This window comes from Lutjanus erythropterus, chromosome 8, assembly GCF_056507025.1.
Source record: "Lutjanus erythropterus isolate fLutEry1 chromosome 8, fLutEry1.hap2, whole genome shotgun sequence".
Lineage (NCBI taxonomy): Eukaryota > Metazoa > Chordata > Actinopteri > Lutjaniformes > Lutjanidae > Lutjanus > Lutjanus erythropterus.
Window position 1 is genome coordinate 25,056,668 of NC_139324.1, and position 19,680 is coordinate 25,076,347.

Consider the following 19,680-nt stretch of genomic DNA (forward strand, 5'->3'; position numbering starts at 1 on the left):
CAATAAAACCTAATATGAACTGAGGTCATCACAGAGTGTTAAAATAATTTTAATAACTCTGGTACTTTCCATACTGTAATTGATGGATACTGTAGAATTTTTAACAAATGGTACTGAAAAAGTACTGTGATATAGATACTTTTAATAACCTTACTTCTTACCATTCAGACCAAACTCTTTTCTCCACTGAAGACTGTCATCAATCATTTTCAAGGCATCATCCACAACATAAAGTCTCCATGTCAGGTAGCCTTCAACCAGGGCATCATCCTGTTGAAGCCTCTCCACATCTCTGGAGTCATATTTTTCTGCTGAATCTATAAACATGACATAAATGCTGAATCACATGAGATCAAATACAGGGTTTCACTTCCAGCCAGACTGCTTTCCCACAAAAAGTTGCTGTTATAAATCCATAAAGATCACACTGTGCTGTGAACTCAAATAAAGTCCACCTGCAGGCCATAAGGTTAGACCCACAGGCTGTATTAGTCTAAACTAGTACATGTGGTAACACAGAGCTAACGTTAGCTAGTCATCTGTTGGAGCTTATCTGAGCATTTAGGTCATGATGACATCAACATGACAAAGTAAAGTAACGGCTAACTATAACTAGTAGAGGACAAGTAAAATACAATATCTGAATTTATGTAGCTGACAGTAATCTACAATGCATGCAAAAGCAAGTTACTTCCTAAGGAGAAAGTTAATGTCTGCTTAACCATAATAACTGTTACCTTGAAGGAACTCATTCTTAAATCTCTGTCTCGTCTCCTCAATTTTCTTCTGCAGATCCTGTCAAAATAGTTCATTTAGGTTAAACACGTCTTTCTTTTCATCATAACAATTTGTTAAATAGCTCAAATTGCGCTCTAACGGTAGTCAACGATACCTACCTGCTCTCCTTCGTGTTGATCAAGTTCAGCCATATTCAACTGTCCCCGAGTTTCCTTCTCACTGTTAGTTCCTTCTTTTGCTAGCTAGCTAGGTTAGCTAACGTTTAGCTGGAGGAATCAGTGCGAAGTCTGAAACTGGCGTCCTGGCGATGCCATTTTGGCTCCTGCCGTGGCCACACCTCTCCGCGTGTTGTTTGTTTGATCTATGAGAGTAGAGGGAGTGTTCACTTGTACTGAAGATCACAAGAGAGGCGTTTATTTAATCATTCGTGCGCTTGATTTGTTCAAATACGGCAACCCTGTAGCTTAATGTCGTCAACTCGTTACTGTTTACCAGCTCTCACCCACAATGTCAAGAAGGGAACCCTAGACCCGCGAAATATCTCGCGAGAGTGATCTTTGTGTGCCAAACCAAAGTCTTTCCTTAACCCTAAACAAGTATTTTATGTCCCCAATCTACTCGGATTTTAGCTACAGTGTTATCGTGTTATACAACATCAGTTAGATAGTACGACGGATAAAACAGAAAAACTGTGCCAACAAATCTCGCGAAAGTTTCACATATGAAGGGATCCCTTCAAGACACGACCCCCCACAATGCACTTGGTCTGACAGGAAGCGTTTAATTTCAGTTGGCGCGCCGCGTCATGCTCAGAAGGGAATCCCAGACCCGCGAAAGGTCTCGCGAGAGTGATAATTTTAACACAAATATTGATGATTTAATGACCCTACCAAAATGTTTTTTTTTATGTCCCTAGCCATTTGCAGATTTTAATCACAGCGTTGTCACATTATAAAACATAATTCGTGTGTACAAAGTGCACAATAAAGAAACAACCTGTACACATCTCGCGACAGTTTCTCAAATCTTGGGTTCCTTTCTAGCCACCACCGGTGAGCCGCTACGAGTGAACCGCTGCGAAAAGTTTAAAACGGCTACATTTCTCGTTCACAAGTAAGTCTAACAACTTGTCATCCATTCGTGCGCCTTGATGAAATGTCCGTCGTGAAAGTGACTGCTCCTAACTAGCAAAAAAAAAAAAAAAGTTAGCGCAAGCTGTCAATAAGTAGGGACCTAACCTGGTAGCTTCTCTGTTGCATAATGGAGAGTTTGCTCTTAGGAGATTTGTATCAAAATCCCCACCGGCTTTCCTTCTCTGGAAAGATAATCTTATTTAACTGCACTGCCACAAATGACAGCGAAAGAAGAGAGTTAGTATTCTGCAGCCTCTCATTTGAACGGGAGAACAAGAAGTTCCTGAAGGCATCACATGGAGCAGCTGTCATCAGCGGCAAAAGATCATCACATGTGGATATTGTGAAATGCAAATGTGTCATAAACGTGCAGAAGAGAGTCACCACACCGTGCGTTTTAGTGGCAAAGAAGAAAGGAGAAAGCTTCCAGTACAGTCTCCTCACAGTGAGCAGCCCAAACCGCCTGGAGCCCTGCATTGAGTTTAAACTGCCTCATGAAATGAGGGAGAGTGTCTCCATCCTGCGGGGCCCCACAGTGTTATGGAGCCACGCGGGTAATATCTTCTACACATCTCTGCAGGCAGGAGAGGTGAAACAGATACCCATCAAGCTGTCCCACGCTGTTTTTGGAGAACTTCCCCTCCTCAAACGACGGGTATTTGTTCTTGGACTGCAAAACCAATCAGAACTGTCCACAAGTCAAACCCTGGGCTATTTTGTTGATACTGGACATGTGTTTGATGGCTCTGTGATTTTGCCACATCCCTACATTTGCGTCACACGGTGCATCCTGGTGCTGTCAGCTGAAGAAGTGGATGAGGATGATGATGGTGGTGGTGTGCTGAAATCCACTGTGGTTGCAGCAACCTCCAATCAGCAGCTGGTTTATTTTGAGAATGGCGTCCTCAAAGACATATGTCAACTCCCCTTTGAGCAACCTGAGAAAATTCAGGTGGTCAACACAGGAAGAGGTGGCTGCCTGTTTGCCATATCCTTTCACCAGTGCCATGTGTGTGCTGTATGGAAGGAGACATTTCAGGTATGTATAAAAATCAGTGGTGGAAAGTATTGTACTTAAGTATAATTTTGATTTACTTGAGTATTTCCATTTTGAGGTACTTTATATCAATTAATCAATCAGATCTTATTAGTATAGCACTTTTCATACAATAAACTAAAAAAAAACTGTCTCTCAACACACAGACACAGACACCCAATGCAATAACTGAATCAAATAAAGAACTAAAATAAGAAGAGCACTCATAAAAAATAAAAAACGGATAGGTAAGATAAGGTAAATAAATTAAAATCAATCAATAAATAAAAATTCTAAACAGTAGAAGGATCATAAGACAAAAGAATAGAATACTAAAAGATATACTACATTTCACATGAAATATTGTTCTTTTTACTCCACTACATTTATCTAACAGCTTTAGTTATTAGTTACTTTTTAGACCAAAATGATTGAACACATTTAAAAGAGCTGAACTACCAAAAAGTAATGTATATAAAGTATGGTAGTTAAAAGTAACTAAACCTGCCATCATTACAACATTAATCATAATGTTATACTTATAATACTTGATAATATAGTATGAGGTATACTAAGATAACATGACAGATCCCATTCTAGAGCTGCAACTATTAGGTGATTAATTGAATAATTAATTGAACTGAAAGAAAATTAGTTGCCAACTAGCTTGATAATCAGTTGTTTAATTTTTCACGTGTCAAACATTTGCTGTTCCAGCTCCTTAAATGTAAGAATTTGCTGCTTTTCTTTCTTTCCTTAGTAGTTTTAATTAAAATTTTGAACACAGGATTTTTACTTGCAGCAGATTATTTTTACAGTGTGATATTCCTACTTTTAGTTAAGTAAAACATCAAAATATTATAATATATATATATAACTGGTAAAATTAGGTTTCAGGATTTATGGGCTGTATTTTAATAGTTATAATTTCATTGACTTTCCAAGTTCAACTTGTTTTTTTACAGATAGCTTCTCAGTGGTCAGGTGTCAGCTCGGTCCACGCTGATGACTTCTTGGGATGTGGAACAGACCAGATGCTGCTGGTTTTTGAGGATCAAGGACAACCATTGGAAAGATTCCTCCTCACTGACCTCTGTGGCATTTCATACACTGTAAGCCATCGTTTTTTAATCACGGTGCTATTTATTTGTGACAGAAGTCAGAGTGACTATTAGAAAATGTATGTTTTAGCGTTGCCAGGATGACGAAGCACCAAAGATATCTCCTCCTCCATCAGAGAACTATCTCCTCACTCTTCAAGCACTGGAATCCAGACTACAGGTAAGCATTTAAAAAACATTACCTCACTATTATGTTATATTTTATATTATTTTTAACTTTGATGCCTGCAACATGTTTAAAAAAATTAGGTCAGGGGCATGTTTGCTGTGTTAAATCATCTCACAGTCATTAAATGTTTGGGAACTGAGGACACTAATTGTTGGAGCTTTGAAAGTCAAATTCTTTCTCATTCTTGCTTGATATATGACTAAAGGTGCTCAACAGTCTGGGGTCTCTGTTGCTGTATTTTGTGCTTCATAGTGCACCACACATTTTCAAGGGGAAACAGGTCTGGACTGCTGGCAGGACAGTCTAGCACCCAAACTCTTTTATTGTGAATCCCACTGTTATAATATGTGCAAGGATGTGTCTTGGTAATATCTTGCTGAAATGAGCAGGGACGTTGTCTGGATAGCAGAATATGTTGCTCCAAAATCAAATAGTAAGATTGAAATCAAATAATTTATAGCCATCAGATCTGCTAGTTACCCATGGGTACCAACACAGCCCTATACCGTCACTGATAACAGTCTGGAGGGTTCTTTTCCTCTTTATTCTGGATGTCATGATTTCCACAAACAATCTGAAATGTGGACCACAGCAAACGTTTTCCTTTTTTTTTATCCCACTACTTTCCCAATGTTTTGTTGCCCCTGTGTTGCAGTTTGAATATTAAATATCTTGTCCTTGCACTGTATTCAGTTAAATACAAGTTGAAAAGAATTTACAAATCATCACGTCCTGTTTTACATCCTGTTTCTACTTACTTACTTATTATTTACATTTCACGCAGCGTCCCAACTTCTTTGGAATTGGGGGTTGAGGTTTTGCATACGTTTGCCATATAGTGACACTCAATGAATGTTTAATTTCCAATATGTACTGTCAGTCACATATGATGTCTCATTTAGAGTGGATTGAGCGTGCTGCAGGAGCTTCAAAGAGAAGCGAGAGTGAAGGAAAGAGTTCTGCAGCAGTCGGTCCAAGCCCTGACTGATGTGGTCTCAGAGAGAGAACCAACTGTCGCACAGCCTGAGCAGGTAACGTTCATGTAAGAAAATATACAACTGTGATTTTCTGCAATAAACAGCCCATTATGGTATTAGAGGGACAATTCACCCCAAAATCAAAAATAGACCATTTTCCTTTGCTCTGTAGGGCTATTTAGTCAACGCCACAAAGGTTTAATAATCACAAGATTTTGGTTCCACTTAGATCTTTATCAGGTCAGAATGTTTGAACAGTGGAAACCACACCCATATTTACACATCAGACACCTCAACAGACTCACAAGCTCTGTGACAGCAGGTGTGGTTAACCATTCAAACCGCACCGAGTGATAAACATTCAAGAACAACTAACAATCGAATAACTTACATAGAAAAAGTACACGGAGAAAAACAGTAATATAACAGCAACACTTCAAAATAACATCAAATTCATCATCCTGTATATGACATACCTGACCCACAGTCAAAAATATATTGTGGAGGGAAAAACAAAAACAAAAAAAAAATGCCACACACATTTCCTTGTCTGTCTGCTTTTTTGCTCGTGGTGTCATTTAATTTTTAATTTATATTTATATGATTTTTAAACGACTGTTTTGCTGTGTTGTGCTGTGTCCCCTAGTCTTTACCTCGAAAGCCTCAATGCAGCAATCGTTACCTAATGCTGGAAATATACTTGCTTTAAACTACGCATTCGCATACGCACCCCTACGCATCCTTATGCTTCATGGCTGCTTCGTGTATCCTGCGTCCATTTGGAGCGATGGTTGTGCGTGTCCCCAGAAATTAACGCTACGCGAACGCAAACGCATGGTTAAACAGCAAGTATATCTCCGGCCTTACTGATACAACAAATGCAAACAGCAACTAGTGTATATGGCCCTAGAAGACCTTTTTTGAAAAGCAAATGTCACATCCTAGACATAATACTGCTGCACTTTGACAGGAAGTATCCCTGCAGCAGCTCATTGTTTTTAAACAGCATTTAGAAAGTCCACTCTATGTGTACCCAATGAGCTGTTGTTCAGATTGAAACGTCTGACAGAAACTGCTATTGCTGTCAATGCTGTCACACACTTGTCATTGCTGATTATAGTCTTTGCACTTTGTGTCCAGGAAGGCCTTATTGCTCTGTGGGACTGTGATGATGAGTCAAAGGAAGAGGCCTTGGATGACAAGACACAAGACATGCCAGCAGTGTCTTCAAAACCTCAAGTTGACAAGCTGTGGCATCGCATCGCTGAGGATCTACTGGTTGTGGGAGTGATACTAACTGCTGACAGCTCAGAGTAAACATGATTTTGTTTTTCATTTGAAGTGGATTGTAGATTTTCTTGTGTCTTGCACTGAGGTATCGGCCTTGCGAAATATTGGCGCAGTGTTCATCGAGAAATTAAAACTCACCTGGCAGCAAACATGAATGCTTTTAGTCGTATTTAGAACATGAGGTTGTGATGCACTTCAGCCTCTTGTGGCCAAAATAAGTATTACAAAAATAAACTAACCAAAAGAAATGATTGTGACGAAAAAAATCACTGCCAAAACGTTTCTTTTTCAGCTGTTTTCATAGATTAAAAAAAGTAACTTAAAAAATTATCCTGGCATTTTTCCCCTACCTATTTCATTTAGGAAAGAAATGTAAGGAACTAGATCACCGTGGTAACTAATGCCAAAATCATAACCTGGTCAGCAGCAGGCTATGTTCAGAGTCTCAGATTAAATCAGCTGTAAAAAGTCCCACTCTTTAACTATTTTTTTATGTGATGATGTTCTTCATATACATTAGTAATGCTACCAAACAAAGCTGTGAGATGTAATTACAGCAGAGCAAAGTGTTTACATTGCGTCAACACAGGAAGGTACATGCAATCAGTTGGTGATGCAGAGAACATTTTTTCCCCTTTGCTTCATGTCATGTTGACATTTAAAATGTTACACAGTAAATCATCCATATGCTAAGACTAGAAATATACTTGCTTTTTCCTACGCGTTTGCATATGCAGCTCTATACATCCCCACACATCGAAGCTGCTTCACGTATCCTGCGTCCATTTGGAGCAATGGTTGTGCACATCCTCAGAGATTAATGCTACACATCCATGCGAACGTGTGGTTAAATAGCAAGTATATCTTCGGCCTATAAGAATGATGAAGCAACTCCAGGCAGCTTTTGCTGCTTAATCTGTTTTACGCTGCTAATAATTCTGCTCAGAACTTAGATTAGAAAATAGTCTATCGCATTCATCATGGAAAAACGGTGGACATTAAGAGCACATTAGATTGATTTGTAATTTTCTGCCAGCATTTGCACTTTCAGGCTTTATTTGCAACAACAGTTTTGCTTTTTTTGTTCAGGGGAAAGTCAAATGATGCACCACAAGTCCCTTTTCATGTGAAAGCACACAGAGCCTGAACAAGAACGTTTATAACCACCACTGTGATACTCATTCTCTGAGCTTTTAGGTTATGTCAAGCCAGCTCGTGCAATAACAGCTTGGCTATGTTGAGCTTCAGAAATTCAGCTCTCTGTTCTTAAATCATAAAAACAGGAGAGCAAACAGTTTAGATCAGACTTAGAAAATAGATCAGATTTTTTTTTTTTTTGTCACTTGCCTATCAGGGCTTCATAACAGTACTGCTGTCCATGTGTCAGACTGTATCATTGCTGCCTGATTAGATTAGTCAGAACTGAAACATTATGGTGCCATTTGTTGAGGTGGACAGATTATGTCAAGTAAGTCACAGTCTGTGAGATAAAATTTCAACTTGTTTTTCAAGATCAAATCAGTGAGGCAGTAACACCTCATCAGTGCCAACAAAAAGCACTAACTCATTAAGGATGATTGCCCCCGACTTTATCTGAATTTCACCAAGGCAGATGCAGGGTGGCTAGGTGGTCACCGTGGCAACGCATTTTTAATAACTCCCCAAGCTCGTTTTATAGGAGCAAGATCAGATTCTGCCATCCACCTGCTCCTGTTTTTTGTATTTGAGAATATGTGGAGGAAAATTGCTTTTGGCATGGTTGCCACAAGAGCCCGTATATTGTTGTTTTAATTGGTGCATTTGTCCAGCTGATGTAATTTCACCGCCTCAGAGATATCAGTGTTGTTAATTGGTTCACGAGCAGTCACAGACATTTATTCACACACCTTGTATCTGATTTCCAGTCTGATTACCTACTGTCTATGTGATATCTGATCGTTAGTGATGTGTTATTTTTGTTACAGACCAGTGGCCAGTGTGAGCTTATCCATCCTGACAGAGACGGGCCAGAGCTCAATGCCTGCAGTCATCCAAACCCAGAGCCAAGTGTTCTGGCTCCCTGCACCCTGCTCCTCATCATCATCATCTTTCTCCTCCTCTGCCTCCACGTTCCCAGAGCCCGCAGCCAAAAGAAGCAGGCAGCACAATGCCGGCAGACCCAATGATCTCAACACATGCAGACTGGCTGTGACTGCTGTGACCAGGCTGACACCTCTGTTGAACTCTGGCTGTGTCAAGTGCTGTGTCATGCTCCATTACGTCCAGCGACAAGATGCTTTTGCCCTCGTGAGCAACCCAACACCGGCTGTCCTGCACTGTGGTCAAGTTGTTTTAGACATCCGCAGTGATTTCCAAACCCGACTGCTGAAAAACCCTGAACTCAAAACAGGTAAAAATCACAAATGCCTATTACATGACATTAACGTTTTGACACACGTATGTTCATTATTGTCTTCCTTTTGTGGTCAGATGAGGTTAAAGAGGACCTGCTGAGTCTGATGGCTGTGCTGGACCGCTGGGTCTTCCACATCGACTCTCCTGATCACAGCTTAGGCGATATAGACGGCTGGATTCAGAAAAGAGTGGGTTTTAAGAGGATAGAAGTGAGCCCTCAGTATCTACTGTTAAATTCTTCAGGACCATCTGCTCTCATGCTGCTGCACTGGCAACAGATAACCCCTTTCCAGGGGGAACTGTCTGTCCACTCCAGGTAAATCAACTTATTTACAGATACTTGTAAGCAGGCGGTATGACTGACCTCAGAATTGTAGGTGGTGATAGTTTGTATAGTACAAAGATTGGAGAGGAAACAGTATGAAAATTTCATGTCACTATTATAGTGACCAAAGCTATCATGATTATCATTATCACCGAAGTGTTAAAATGTTCAAAAACTACTGACACACACTGAAATCATTTCACCAACCTCGATCAAGTCAAAATGGCATCATGACCTCTGTGACGTCAGTGTTTTCATTGACGCAAAACAAACCCACGTTGCTGCTGTGCCTACATTTCGGAGTCTCTTGCTAACTTTGATTGATGCTGGACAGTATTTACCCTGAGTCTGTAAAAGCGTGGTAATCAAACAGTTATCATGATAACTAAGATTTGAAACAGCAATATTGATCTTCAGGAATTTTATTGCAGCTTATTGGGAATCTGATTATCATTTCATCCCTAGTTAAACCTGTTATCAGCTCATAAAGTAAAATTATGTAAATTTCACGTTCAAGTTAAACCCTCTGTTTACATGTAGTGTTACTTACCCACTGGGCCTCATTCACTTATATGTGCATGGAAATGTTTGTTTTTGGAGCACAAAATAAACGCTCATGCAAATGCCATGCATCCACTATTTGCAATCAGCTGCTTGGCTCCCAGTTCTCCATATGATGAAATATTATGTTTCCCTGGAAGAATATCACAGATAAAGTGGGAAAGTTGTTCTAAGAAAGGAGCATTGCCCCCAAAGCAAAGCATCTCCAATGTGGAGGCCAGAAAACTTGTGCAACAGAGCAAACACAACAGGAACACACTTAGAAAGGTCAAAAACTGCACAGAGTGCCTCTTTAACGGGTCTTAATTTGACCTTTTATATTCTATTGTCTTAATGCCATTTCGTGTTTTGTTTTTATGAACAACATCATTTGGTTTGCATGATTTGAAATTTGATATGCTTCTAATTTGAAAGTCATGTTAAGTCAGAAAAACACAGAGTAATTTGTCTAAGAGAGATTTCTATTTATTTGCAAGCTGTGATATCACTGCTCTGTGTACTGGATTACACTCTACAACCAGGGACTCTCCTGAATTATTCAGTGTTATTTAAAAGAACTGAGGAAAGTAGCTCCACAAGTAGAAGTGGGCACTGCTCAATTTCTATTAATGGATTCAAAGTTGACAAAGCTTTCAAGTGGATGAGGATTCACATCAGTGTGATATTCCACTGAATATTAAAGTGATTAGGATTCTGTGGCAAACAGCACTTAAAATGACACAACCTGCAAAAAAGTAATATCTGATCAGGTAGGTGGGTGTGAGGCAGCTGAGAAATGGCAGAAATGATAAAACAAGACATCAAAATCATCAACAGCTATGTTTCACTTTATCACAACATATGTATTCTCTATAATAACATGTACGTTGTGTCTCTGTTGTTCTTTTGCAGCCAGTTACAGATGTTCCAGTTCCTGGATTCTCTCTTGGCTTACCTCCCCGTGTCCTGCTCCATCCAGCCTGTTAAACATACAAGAGGACAGGGTGCAGCTCAAATGTTTTCTTTGGCTTTGGAGAAAGAGGTGGTGTCACTCAAAGACTGTGTGTCATTGCTGCTATGTGAAGGAGAGGAGGAGGAGGAGGAGAAGAGGAAGAGCCTTGGACACGAGGAGACCCCTGAGCCAGCCTCTGTAAAGGGGCTCCAGAGGTGTAGGGAGGTGTGGCAGCAGGACGTGGAGAGGAGCAGGATGAGGCTGAGCCCCCTGGTGGATGTGGGGATGCATCGTAGGCTGACCCAGAACATGTCCAAAGTGCAGCTCGATGGAGATTTGGCAGCTCTCTTAGAGACACAGAGAACTTTGCTCAGCTAATATGCTGCACATGTGGTGGAGATTTGAAAATCCCATCACTAAGACTGTGTTTCCTGGACAAGCTGGTAGCATTAAATGGATAGTTCAGATTATTTAATTTGGTTTATGAGGTGCTTATCAATGGTCAGTAAATGCTGGTCGACATGCCCCCAGTTTGGAGAAACAGAGAGGGGCACCAGTGTGGACAGGGTCTGCAACAGAAGGTATTTTTGCACGCTACATGTAGAATATTTTCACCCCTCTACCTTCTTGTCACACAGCCTTTTACAAGGGAAACCACCTGCATGTAAGCTAAATATCACTCTCTCCAAAACAAAACAAATTCCATGGGTGAAATCAGTAGTTTTACAGATGCTGGTCTACCACTGCCTTGATCTGCTTGTTTGTTTGTGTTACTGTGTGACTTTGGTGAACCTGAACTAACCCTTTGACCAAATGTACTGTATGGGAAAATTATTGTTTTTTCTTATATAGTCTGGTTGCTTTGGATAGAGCAAAATTTGCTTTATATAACTGTGGTTTCCTGCCCGAAAAGGCTGTCTGACAGCAAGGTAGAGCAGTGAAAATATTGTACATATAGTGTATACTTGTTTTAAAAGGATCGTTCAGATTCACCAAAGTCAAACATTAACACAAACAAACAAACAGATCAAGGCAGTAGACCAGCAACTCCTGTAAAATAGCTGATTTCACCTGCGGAGGTTGGTTTGTTTGGAGTAAGAGAAATGTTTTGCTCATATAATGTAAGCTGTCTGACAGCAAGGTAGTGCACTCAAACTGATATTGATTTTTTAAATTATTTTTTTGTTGTTTTTAAGTGGCTAAAATGCATTTTGTTGCAGACCCTGTCCACAGCAATGCATTGCTTAGCTTTTGTGCTGGTTCTCTCCTCTGTTTCCCCAAACTGACATTGTGCCGAACAGCATCTAATGTAAGGTAATACACTGACTATCGATTGTGCCTCATGTAACCCCACAGTAAATAATCCAGACTATCCCTTTAATGAGAAAAGACCCTCTTTATTAGTGCTATGGCGTCAAGTGTAATCACTAAAAGGACAGTTTATCATTTATGCACTGCACGTTTCACCTATACTGTGAGCTTCCCCCCGTTGCTGGCTTGCTTATGCCTGTGCTGAGCTGTGTGTGTGTGTGTGTGTGTGTGTGTGTGTGTGTCTGCTCTCTCACAGACAGCCTCTTGGGGTTTATATCTGCCTAGTGTCTGTTGCTGTGTGGAGCCTCAGCCCATTTCCATTGGATCACCTCCTGGGTTTCACAGCCTTAATCTGATACTGATGTGATACAGCTCTCTGCTTATTCTTCTGTTCATGTCCCTTTAGACCCTCTGTGTTCAAAAACACTCTTTAATGTCTGCTGCTGCTGCTGTTGTGTGCTCTTCAGTAAGAGATGGAGACCTCTTTTCATCCTTCTGAGAAACTGTTTGTGTTGTGAAGAAAGACAACAAATGAGGGTACAGCAAGGGGTTATGTACATCTGCTCAGTGGCTGGAAGTTGACTGAAAGCTTTTAGTGCTACTTCCCCTCTCATGGTTCGGTTATTTTCCTGTGAAACGATGCAAATAAGAAAAAAGTCCTTGGATGCTGTTTCTCCTGTGATGCTGCTCAGCCTGTCAGCACTGCTAGTTAAAACACAATTCGTCCAAGTAAACATCAAAGCCTACTTTAAAGGACCTCGACTTCACTGGATACATAAGTTCTGTTGCAGCTTGACCAGTGGTGTTTGTTAAACTTGCTGGTGAGATTTTTTCTTTTTTTCTCCCAGTAGGGACTGATAAATGAGGATGTGCATTTTGTTTGTTCTGGGAGCTGCTCCATGTGTTTGTACAAACCCCAATTCCCAAAAGGTTGAGTTTAAAATGTGAATAAAAACAAAGTAATGATTTGAAAATCCCTTTTCAACTTGTATTTAATTGAATACAGTACAAAGACAAGATATTTAAGGTTCAAACTGATCAACTGTAATGTTTTATGTAAATATAGACTCATTCTGAATTTGTTGACTGCAACATGTTTCAAAAAAGTTGGGACAGGAGCGACAAAAGACTGGGGAAGTTCTCAAAAAACACCTGTTAATTGATAACATGATTAGGTATAAGAGGTGCATCCTCAAAGGGCTCATTCATGTGGCGAAGTTTATCACTTTGTGAAAAACTACGTGAGCAAATGTTCCAACAGTTAAAGAACAACATTTCTAAACACACAATTGCAAGGACCTTAGGGGTTTCACCATCTACAATCAATAATATCATTGCTGGAAGATGCATACAGGTTTTGGATAGGGATGAGTCGATCCATCGGCTGATACTGGCCAAAGTCACTGGATCGGATATTGGGGGAGGGGGGGATAAATCCAATACAACCAATATGATCCATTATGTAAATTGTTTAGCTAAACTTTGAGCGACATGCCATAAAGAAATTGTCACAAGTAACAGATGAAATTTAGTTTAATGTAAAAAATGGTGTGAAAAAGTTTTAATAAAAAGAAGCAGCATGTGGCAGCAGTATAACTGAGTCATGTTGGTGGCTAAGTGTTCCCTCCTTTATGGTAGTAGAATATTTGTTTCACATTTTGAGCATGAGTTTTTTTAACGTCTAGGTTAAGAAAACTGTATCCATTAACAGGTATTAATACAGACTGCAGTATCTATAGTTGTACTGGATATGAAAAAGTATCCCTAGTTTTGGAGTAACATATGATGCCATCCAGACAACGTCTTTTTTAGGGACGCCCCTCTTTATTTCAGCGAGAAAATGCCAAGACATTCTGCACGTTCTCCAACAGCATCAAATTCAAAAGGAGTTTATATTTACTAAAAACAATAAAGTTAATCAGTTTGACTATTAAATATCTTGCTTTTGTGTTGTATTCAACTGAATATAGACCTCACAACTTCTTCTTTTTTTTATTGTGGTTAGTAATGCTCAGTCTGTGGAGATCTAAACTCTCTTTTACATCTTTAATGTCTCTGCTTCATTGTCAGGATGCTGCTCTTGGTTAATATGTTACACAAGTACAAAATCTGCCTTTGTCATGTTGAATGAATGAAAATAAAGCCCCTCTTGTTTGCAGCTCAGTTATCTTCTGCTGTTAGATTCAGATAGCTCAACTTCTTTTTTTTTTTCTCTTTTAATCCCAGACAAACTCCCCCCACCTTCTACTCAGCTGCGAGACACGCTGCACCCATGTCACTTCTAACATCGAAGAAGAATTGTGAATCTTTTACAATAAATAACACCAGTAAACGGATCACATGTGAAAACGAAAATTCATTTTTATTGGTGTTCCCTTAAAGCCTCGACAGCCACCCAGAGCAAAATATATGGTTTGTCATCCCATTATTGCCTGATAACTTCTATTAACTCTGAGTGGTGGGAGAAGGCTGCAGGGATTCTAGCTTCAGCTCAAGTCCCCTCACTTTAATAGAGACTGAAAACCTGGTACATGAATAATGTTGCTGCTCTTATGAAACAACTAAAGACATGGAGAAACCAAAGTCAAAACTCCATCTAGATTATCAATATGACTGGGAGGCAAATTGTCAGTTGACAGATTCCTTCATCTTCTGACATCTTTGTGGATCGTGCATCTACTGTAGTATGGAAGCCCATTTCTGCCAGGAAAAAATAGAAACACTGGTTAGAAGACCTTCACCAGGCAACACAAAAACAATATTTGGATGTAATTGCTTTGTAATCAGCAACATTTTGATTAGTAACTAATTTAATTACATATATATTACAGTCACAGAGCACAATTACACTTATTTTATAATTTATAAGTAACTAGTTTAGTGTTGATGGTGAGCAATTGAAATGCTTTCTATACTCACTTTCCTCAGTTTTGATACTCACATACCAGTTGCACTTTCTCGCCCTCTTTTCTCTAATAACAAGTTGATGTATACACTGCTCAGTCTGCATAGTCCCGCCTCCTTTCACTTGTCACTCATCTCATGTGCCCCGGTGGAATATCCAATGTCCATCCAATGACATTTGTGTGAAATTAAGTCATAATTAGTCTATGAATTCTTAAGTTCTGGTCACGTATTTTGTGAAGTCACAGAGACCTTTCACTGCCAAAATCGAAGCAGCTCATCCGTGAGTCAAGTGGACGTTTGTATCAGATTTGAAGAAACTCCCTCCAAGCGTTCCTCAGGGAATCGCCTTCACAAGCATGGGATGAATGTGAGGTCACAGTGAGCTTTGACCACTAAAATCTAATCAGTTCATCCTCAAGTCCAAGTGGACATTTGTGCCAAGTTTGAAGAAATTCCTTGAAGGCTTTCGTAAAAACTTGTTCACACAAATGGGATGACGCATTAAAAAAAAGATTGTTCAGAAATTGTGAATATTAGAGGATCTTCAGCATACAGTCCGGGATGTACACCAAAAAAAATAAGAGGCTGATTGGTTCAGTAGTATGCGAGATTAGCTGGAGAAGTATGCACTTAACCACAGCAGAAAGTCATGGTTTGGACTTCACAGCTTGAACAAAATGAGTGAACGAATACGTAACTTCAGAACAACTTTGGCACACTTTTATTTTCGTAAACTAAACATTTTTAAAATTTAAATAAAAAGGTTCACTCCAGTGAAAAATGACCTGAAAAGACATGATTTTCTTAACTTTTGTGTCTGCCCATCAGGGATTCTCTGACACACAGCTAAGTTAAGCTTGATAGTTATCCTGCCATGAAGCAGGCTAGTTCAGTGGTATCAGTTACCATGGATACTGAGCAGGGATTCCTCGAAGCCACAGTCATCGAGTGGATCTCTCATTAAATTAGCCAGACTTAACTTGGGCTGACCCTTCTATTTACACTTGAATAACAGATTTTTGCCTTTAATAACAATATCACGTTCAGACATCCATAATGATGAATGGTGCTGCTAAGCTAAGTTGTATTGATGCCCTGTGATGAGTGCACTGGTCTGGTCTTTGCCTGCAGTCGCCTGTTATTGATCGGGGTCAGAGGGTTTCCTCTTCTCTGCACTCTGGAGCTCAGTGGGTCAACCAAACAAAGTCAGAGGCCATTGATTTTATCTGCACCGCCCACACACACAGCGCAGCGGTGTACATGAATCTGTATGCAAAGAGCACACATGTCAGGTAAGGTCAAAAAGAGAAAATCCCTGTGAGCTGGCAAAATCCAATCTTAAAGTAACAAATTTTCATTTAAATAGATTTGTTAAGTCACTATTGTCAAATGAGATAACACAGTGGTGATTGAACCTATTGGCTCATTAATGAAAGTCTTGCAATATTTATACTTTATTATTATTTGCAGTATTACAAATTGGGTGTCTGTGGCAAACTTTTCTGAAAAGTTACTGCAAATGCAAATCAAAAATTCCTGCTGCAGCTTCACATTAAAAGGTTAAAACTGACAGGAAATGCAGTGTATTTGTCAGTGAGATTAGCACTTACCATTTCTGTTAATCAAAAATACGTGTACAAAGCAAGACAGTGGTCAAGGTGGATAAGTCTGAAATATTGCAGGGAGCAATGGAGCAAGCAGGAGCAGCCACAGTGAGCTGTTAGATGAGGATCTGCAGGCAACAGGCTGCACAGCTGCAGCGTCTTAGTGAGGTAAACAACTCCTTTCACTTTTGCTGTCTGCAGATTCATGCCATGTGCAGCATAAAACCAGATCACGGTTGCTCACAGAATGATGGAAAATTATTGCTGGATTTCATTTTTAGAATGACAGTAGCTTGTTTTGCTGTCCCCAGATTGGAGACCGCATTTGCTGAGTCACCAAATCAACCACTGGAATTGTAAGGATTACAACTTTAATGTTTACACATACCTAAAAACTCAATTGTTTAAGGGCATCTCAGCAAATATTATATGACTGAAAGAAGTAACAAGCTGTAAAAACTAGTATCTATTGATTATTGCACCTTTTGCTTATTACATAGTCAAAAAATTACACAAGGTCCAATTACTTTGTTTCTAAAGCATGTAATCTCATCCCATGCTACTTCGGCAGATTGAGTTGTCGTGGACATGTTTCAGATGTGGTTTGCAGATGCTGCTGCATTTTAAAATGACCTCTGAAGTTTGTTTTAAATGTCGTGGAGCAGTTTTCAGAGTGATTTCATAGACAGTGGGTTGAAATGAGAGGAGATCAATACTACCAGCCTGCAGACGACCTCACACCAACCAACAACATGTCTGTTGCTGGAGTGTCTCGTGTCACACTGTACCACATTTTGGCACAGCATTCGTGAGGCAGATATCCCATACATAACTTGGACTGTCCTTCACACACGCACACACACAGAGCCTGTTTTGTAGTTTGCAGATTGCTGTGGAAGCATAATCCTCTGAAAATAGCATATTTTGCTGCTGCTTTTATTATTACCACAGAAGAAATTAATGTTTAATTTGCTGTAGTATCAGGCATAAGAGACACTTTTGGCAAAACCATGCACCAGCTTTCTTAAGTCCATTAATTTCCCGCTTTTCTCTCACACTGGCCATCTCAATTACTGTGCAGTTGCTATGGTAACCCTCATTTCTTGCCCCTCTCTCTCTCTCAGAGCTCACAAAGCAGCCTCCCTAAACCTTAATGAATGATGGAAAGTTGTTTCCCTCTTATACACAATTATAAGCTGCACATAATTTTCCTTTCATATGCCGTCACACTGAATCGATTGCATGAAGGCCTCTTGCTTCCTTGTATATTCAAACAGCAATAATAATGGATGCGAGGCTGTGCTGGTGAAATGGGTGGTACAGTATTTCCATCTGAGGATTAGTATTATTGATTAGTTTATAATCCCTGTATGCTGAGCATTAAAAAAAGGTAGTCAGATGATTCATGCAGCCTCCTCAGTAACCTCACCACAGGCCATGTGTTCATATTTAAGACAAATAGAAGTCTGATGGATCATTACACACAGTATGGTTATAAATAGAATTATTAGTAGCGTAATGTAATTGCAGAATATCCATCTGTATATCAAGAGCTCATGTCACTACCATCTCACTTTAAGGATGATATATTTGGGATATAAATGACTTTTGTCAGAGCGCACATGCAATAACAACAGGTGGAAACTTTAAGTAACATTTTTATTAGCCTGTATATACACTCAACAAAAATATAAACAACCGATTTTTAAAAAAAAAATTGTCACAGGTACTGAAAGGAACAAAGTAATTGTCAGTGTTTTTGACATTTATGAATGCTGTGTGTACTTTTATAATTTATAAATTTGAGTTTGAGCTCCAGAAAAAATTGTGGAATATCCCCCATATGCACATCTTCATTTACAAATAAATTTGAAATCCTTGAAGTTTTTTGGTAAGGTTACATAGAAAACTCAGAACCAATATTGTGGTTTTATTTTCACCAGAACATGTTGCTTTTGATTGTTAATGAAATTTTTTAAAAAATTAAAGAAATTGCAACTGTTTGCTGCTCAAATACAAATTCTAACAAATTTGTGAACAAAATGTGGGAGATATAAACCTTTTGTGTTGCAGAAGTGTTGCATTTATATTTTTGTTAAGATATCCAATATCCAATACATAGTCCTCTATTTTCTGAACACCACACCATTGTTTTCCATTCAGCTGCTAGGTAAGCTCCAGCTGATCGACTCTCTACACTACAGTGTGAAGTCCATTATCATGCATTAATGGAAACCCACTGTCAGATCATATCTGTGTCACCCCAGGCCACCCAGCGATCCATGGCGTGTGTCATCACCCTGACTTATGGGATCGGTGAGGAGAAGAGACCGCGTTTGTGGTTTTCTTTGATCTGATCTTCAACCGGGCACAAAAAGCGTTTTCATGTACCGGTGCCTTATTTTGTCAGTTGTTTTTTCCTGAAAGGCGTCCGTTTCATATGAGAAGAAAGCAATATTGAGTGTAATCTCATCCACAAACGCATAAAAAATATAAAACAAAACACTACCTTATGTATGACAGGAGAAGTGGAAATAAGGTAAATACGGTGCACAGTCAATTTTATTGATGTACAGACCAGTAAATAACCTTTGTCAGGAATAGCATTCAAGAAAGGAGTTCTTCACCACAGTATATCAGGAGTGTGAGGACCGTTAGCTGCTCTGTAACTTAATGTTATGCAGATGTGTCCTTCACTGCTGAATCCATCTTAAAACATAACACCACCGTCCAGTGACAAACATGCCAAGTGAAGGGAAACAGTCCACAGCGTAGGTTGAAGAAGTATACAGAAAGCTTTTTTTTTTAATAAACATAAACTTTCTTCCATTACAATAAATATTTCATCAGACTAAATCTACAAAAAAACAGTCTCAAACTCTAAAACCATATCTAAGATACCTGGAGTATTTACCTGGAATATAAATGAATGCATGTGGACGTGGGCATATGACAACATTGAGTAATGCAGTGCATGTTCACAGTTTGTAGGCTTACCTATACACTTGCTCAAAATTGGCCGATATACTTTTATGAATCTAGCCTGTGAAATAAATTATTATATAAATGGTTTAATCTTTATTTTACAGTACACTAACAAGATGTAACAGGCCGCAACTTGTATCGAATTAGACAAAAACTAGAAATAACAAGTTCTTTATTTAACAGTATTATACAGTTTTC

The 19,680-nt window shown here is 39.3% G+C and overlaps 2 protein-coding genes across 2 annotated transcripts in view; one reads left to right on the forward strand and one right to left on the reverse strand.

Annotated features, from left to right (window-relative positions):
* The window catches only part of mospd2 (motile sperm domain containing 2), a 23,069-nt gene extending 20,980 nt beyond the window's left edge, over nucleotides 1-2,089 (reverse strand). Inside the window, exons 1-4 of the mRNA XM_084725013.1 lie at nucleotides 1,977-2,089; nucleotides 897-1,099; nucleotides 738-795; nucleotides 162-317 (exon numbers count right to left, since the gene is read on the reverse strand). Coding sequence (XP_084581139.1) covers nucleotides 162-317; nucleotides 738-795; nucleotides 897-929 — 247 coding nt within the window. The 5' untranslated portion in view covers nucleotides 930-1,099; nucleotides 1,977-2,089. The remainder of the gene's footprint in view (nucleotides 1-161; nucleotides 318-737; nucleotides 796-896; nucleotides 1,100-1,976) is intronic.
* fancb (FA complementation group B) lies at nucleotides 1,999-11,397 on the forward strand. Its single transcript, XM_084725012.1, has 8 exons — nucleotides 1,999-2,910; nucleotides 3,873-4,019; nucleotides 4,099-4,188; nucleotides 5,100-5,228; nucleotides 6,315-6,487; nucleotides 8,429-8,853; nucleotides 8,934-9,174; nucleotides 10,636-11,397. Exons 1-8 carry the CDS (start codon nucleotides 1,999-2,001, stop codon nucleotides 11,051-11,053), a joined length of 2,535 nt encoding a protein of 844 aa, XP_084581138.1. The 3' UTR covers nucleotides 11,054-11,397.
* The last annotated feature ends 8,283 nt before the right edge of the window (nucleotides 11,398-19,680 follow it).

What these genes read in the sequence shown, in the direction of transcription:
- fancb (XM_084725012.1), top strand. Translation starts at nt 1,999, where the DNA reads ATGGAGAGTTTGCTCTTAGGAGATTTGTATCAAAATCCCCACCGGCTT. An exon ending in CTGTCGCACAGCCTGAGCAG is followed by an intron (nt 5,229 to 6,314) that starts GTAACGTTCATG and finishes CTTTGTGTCCAG; the next exon opens with GAAGGCCTTATTGCTCTGTG. An exon ending in CTAACTGCTGACAGCTCAGA is followed by an intron (nt 6,488 to 8,428) that starts GTAAACATGATT and finishes TTTTTGTTACAG; the next exon opens with ACCAGTGGCCAGTGTGAGCT.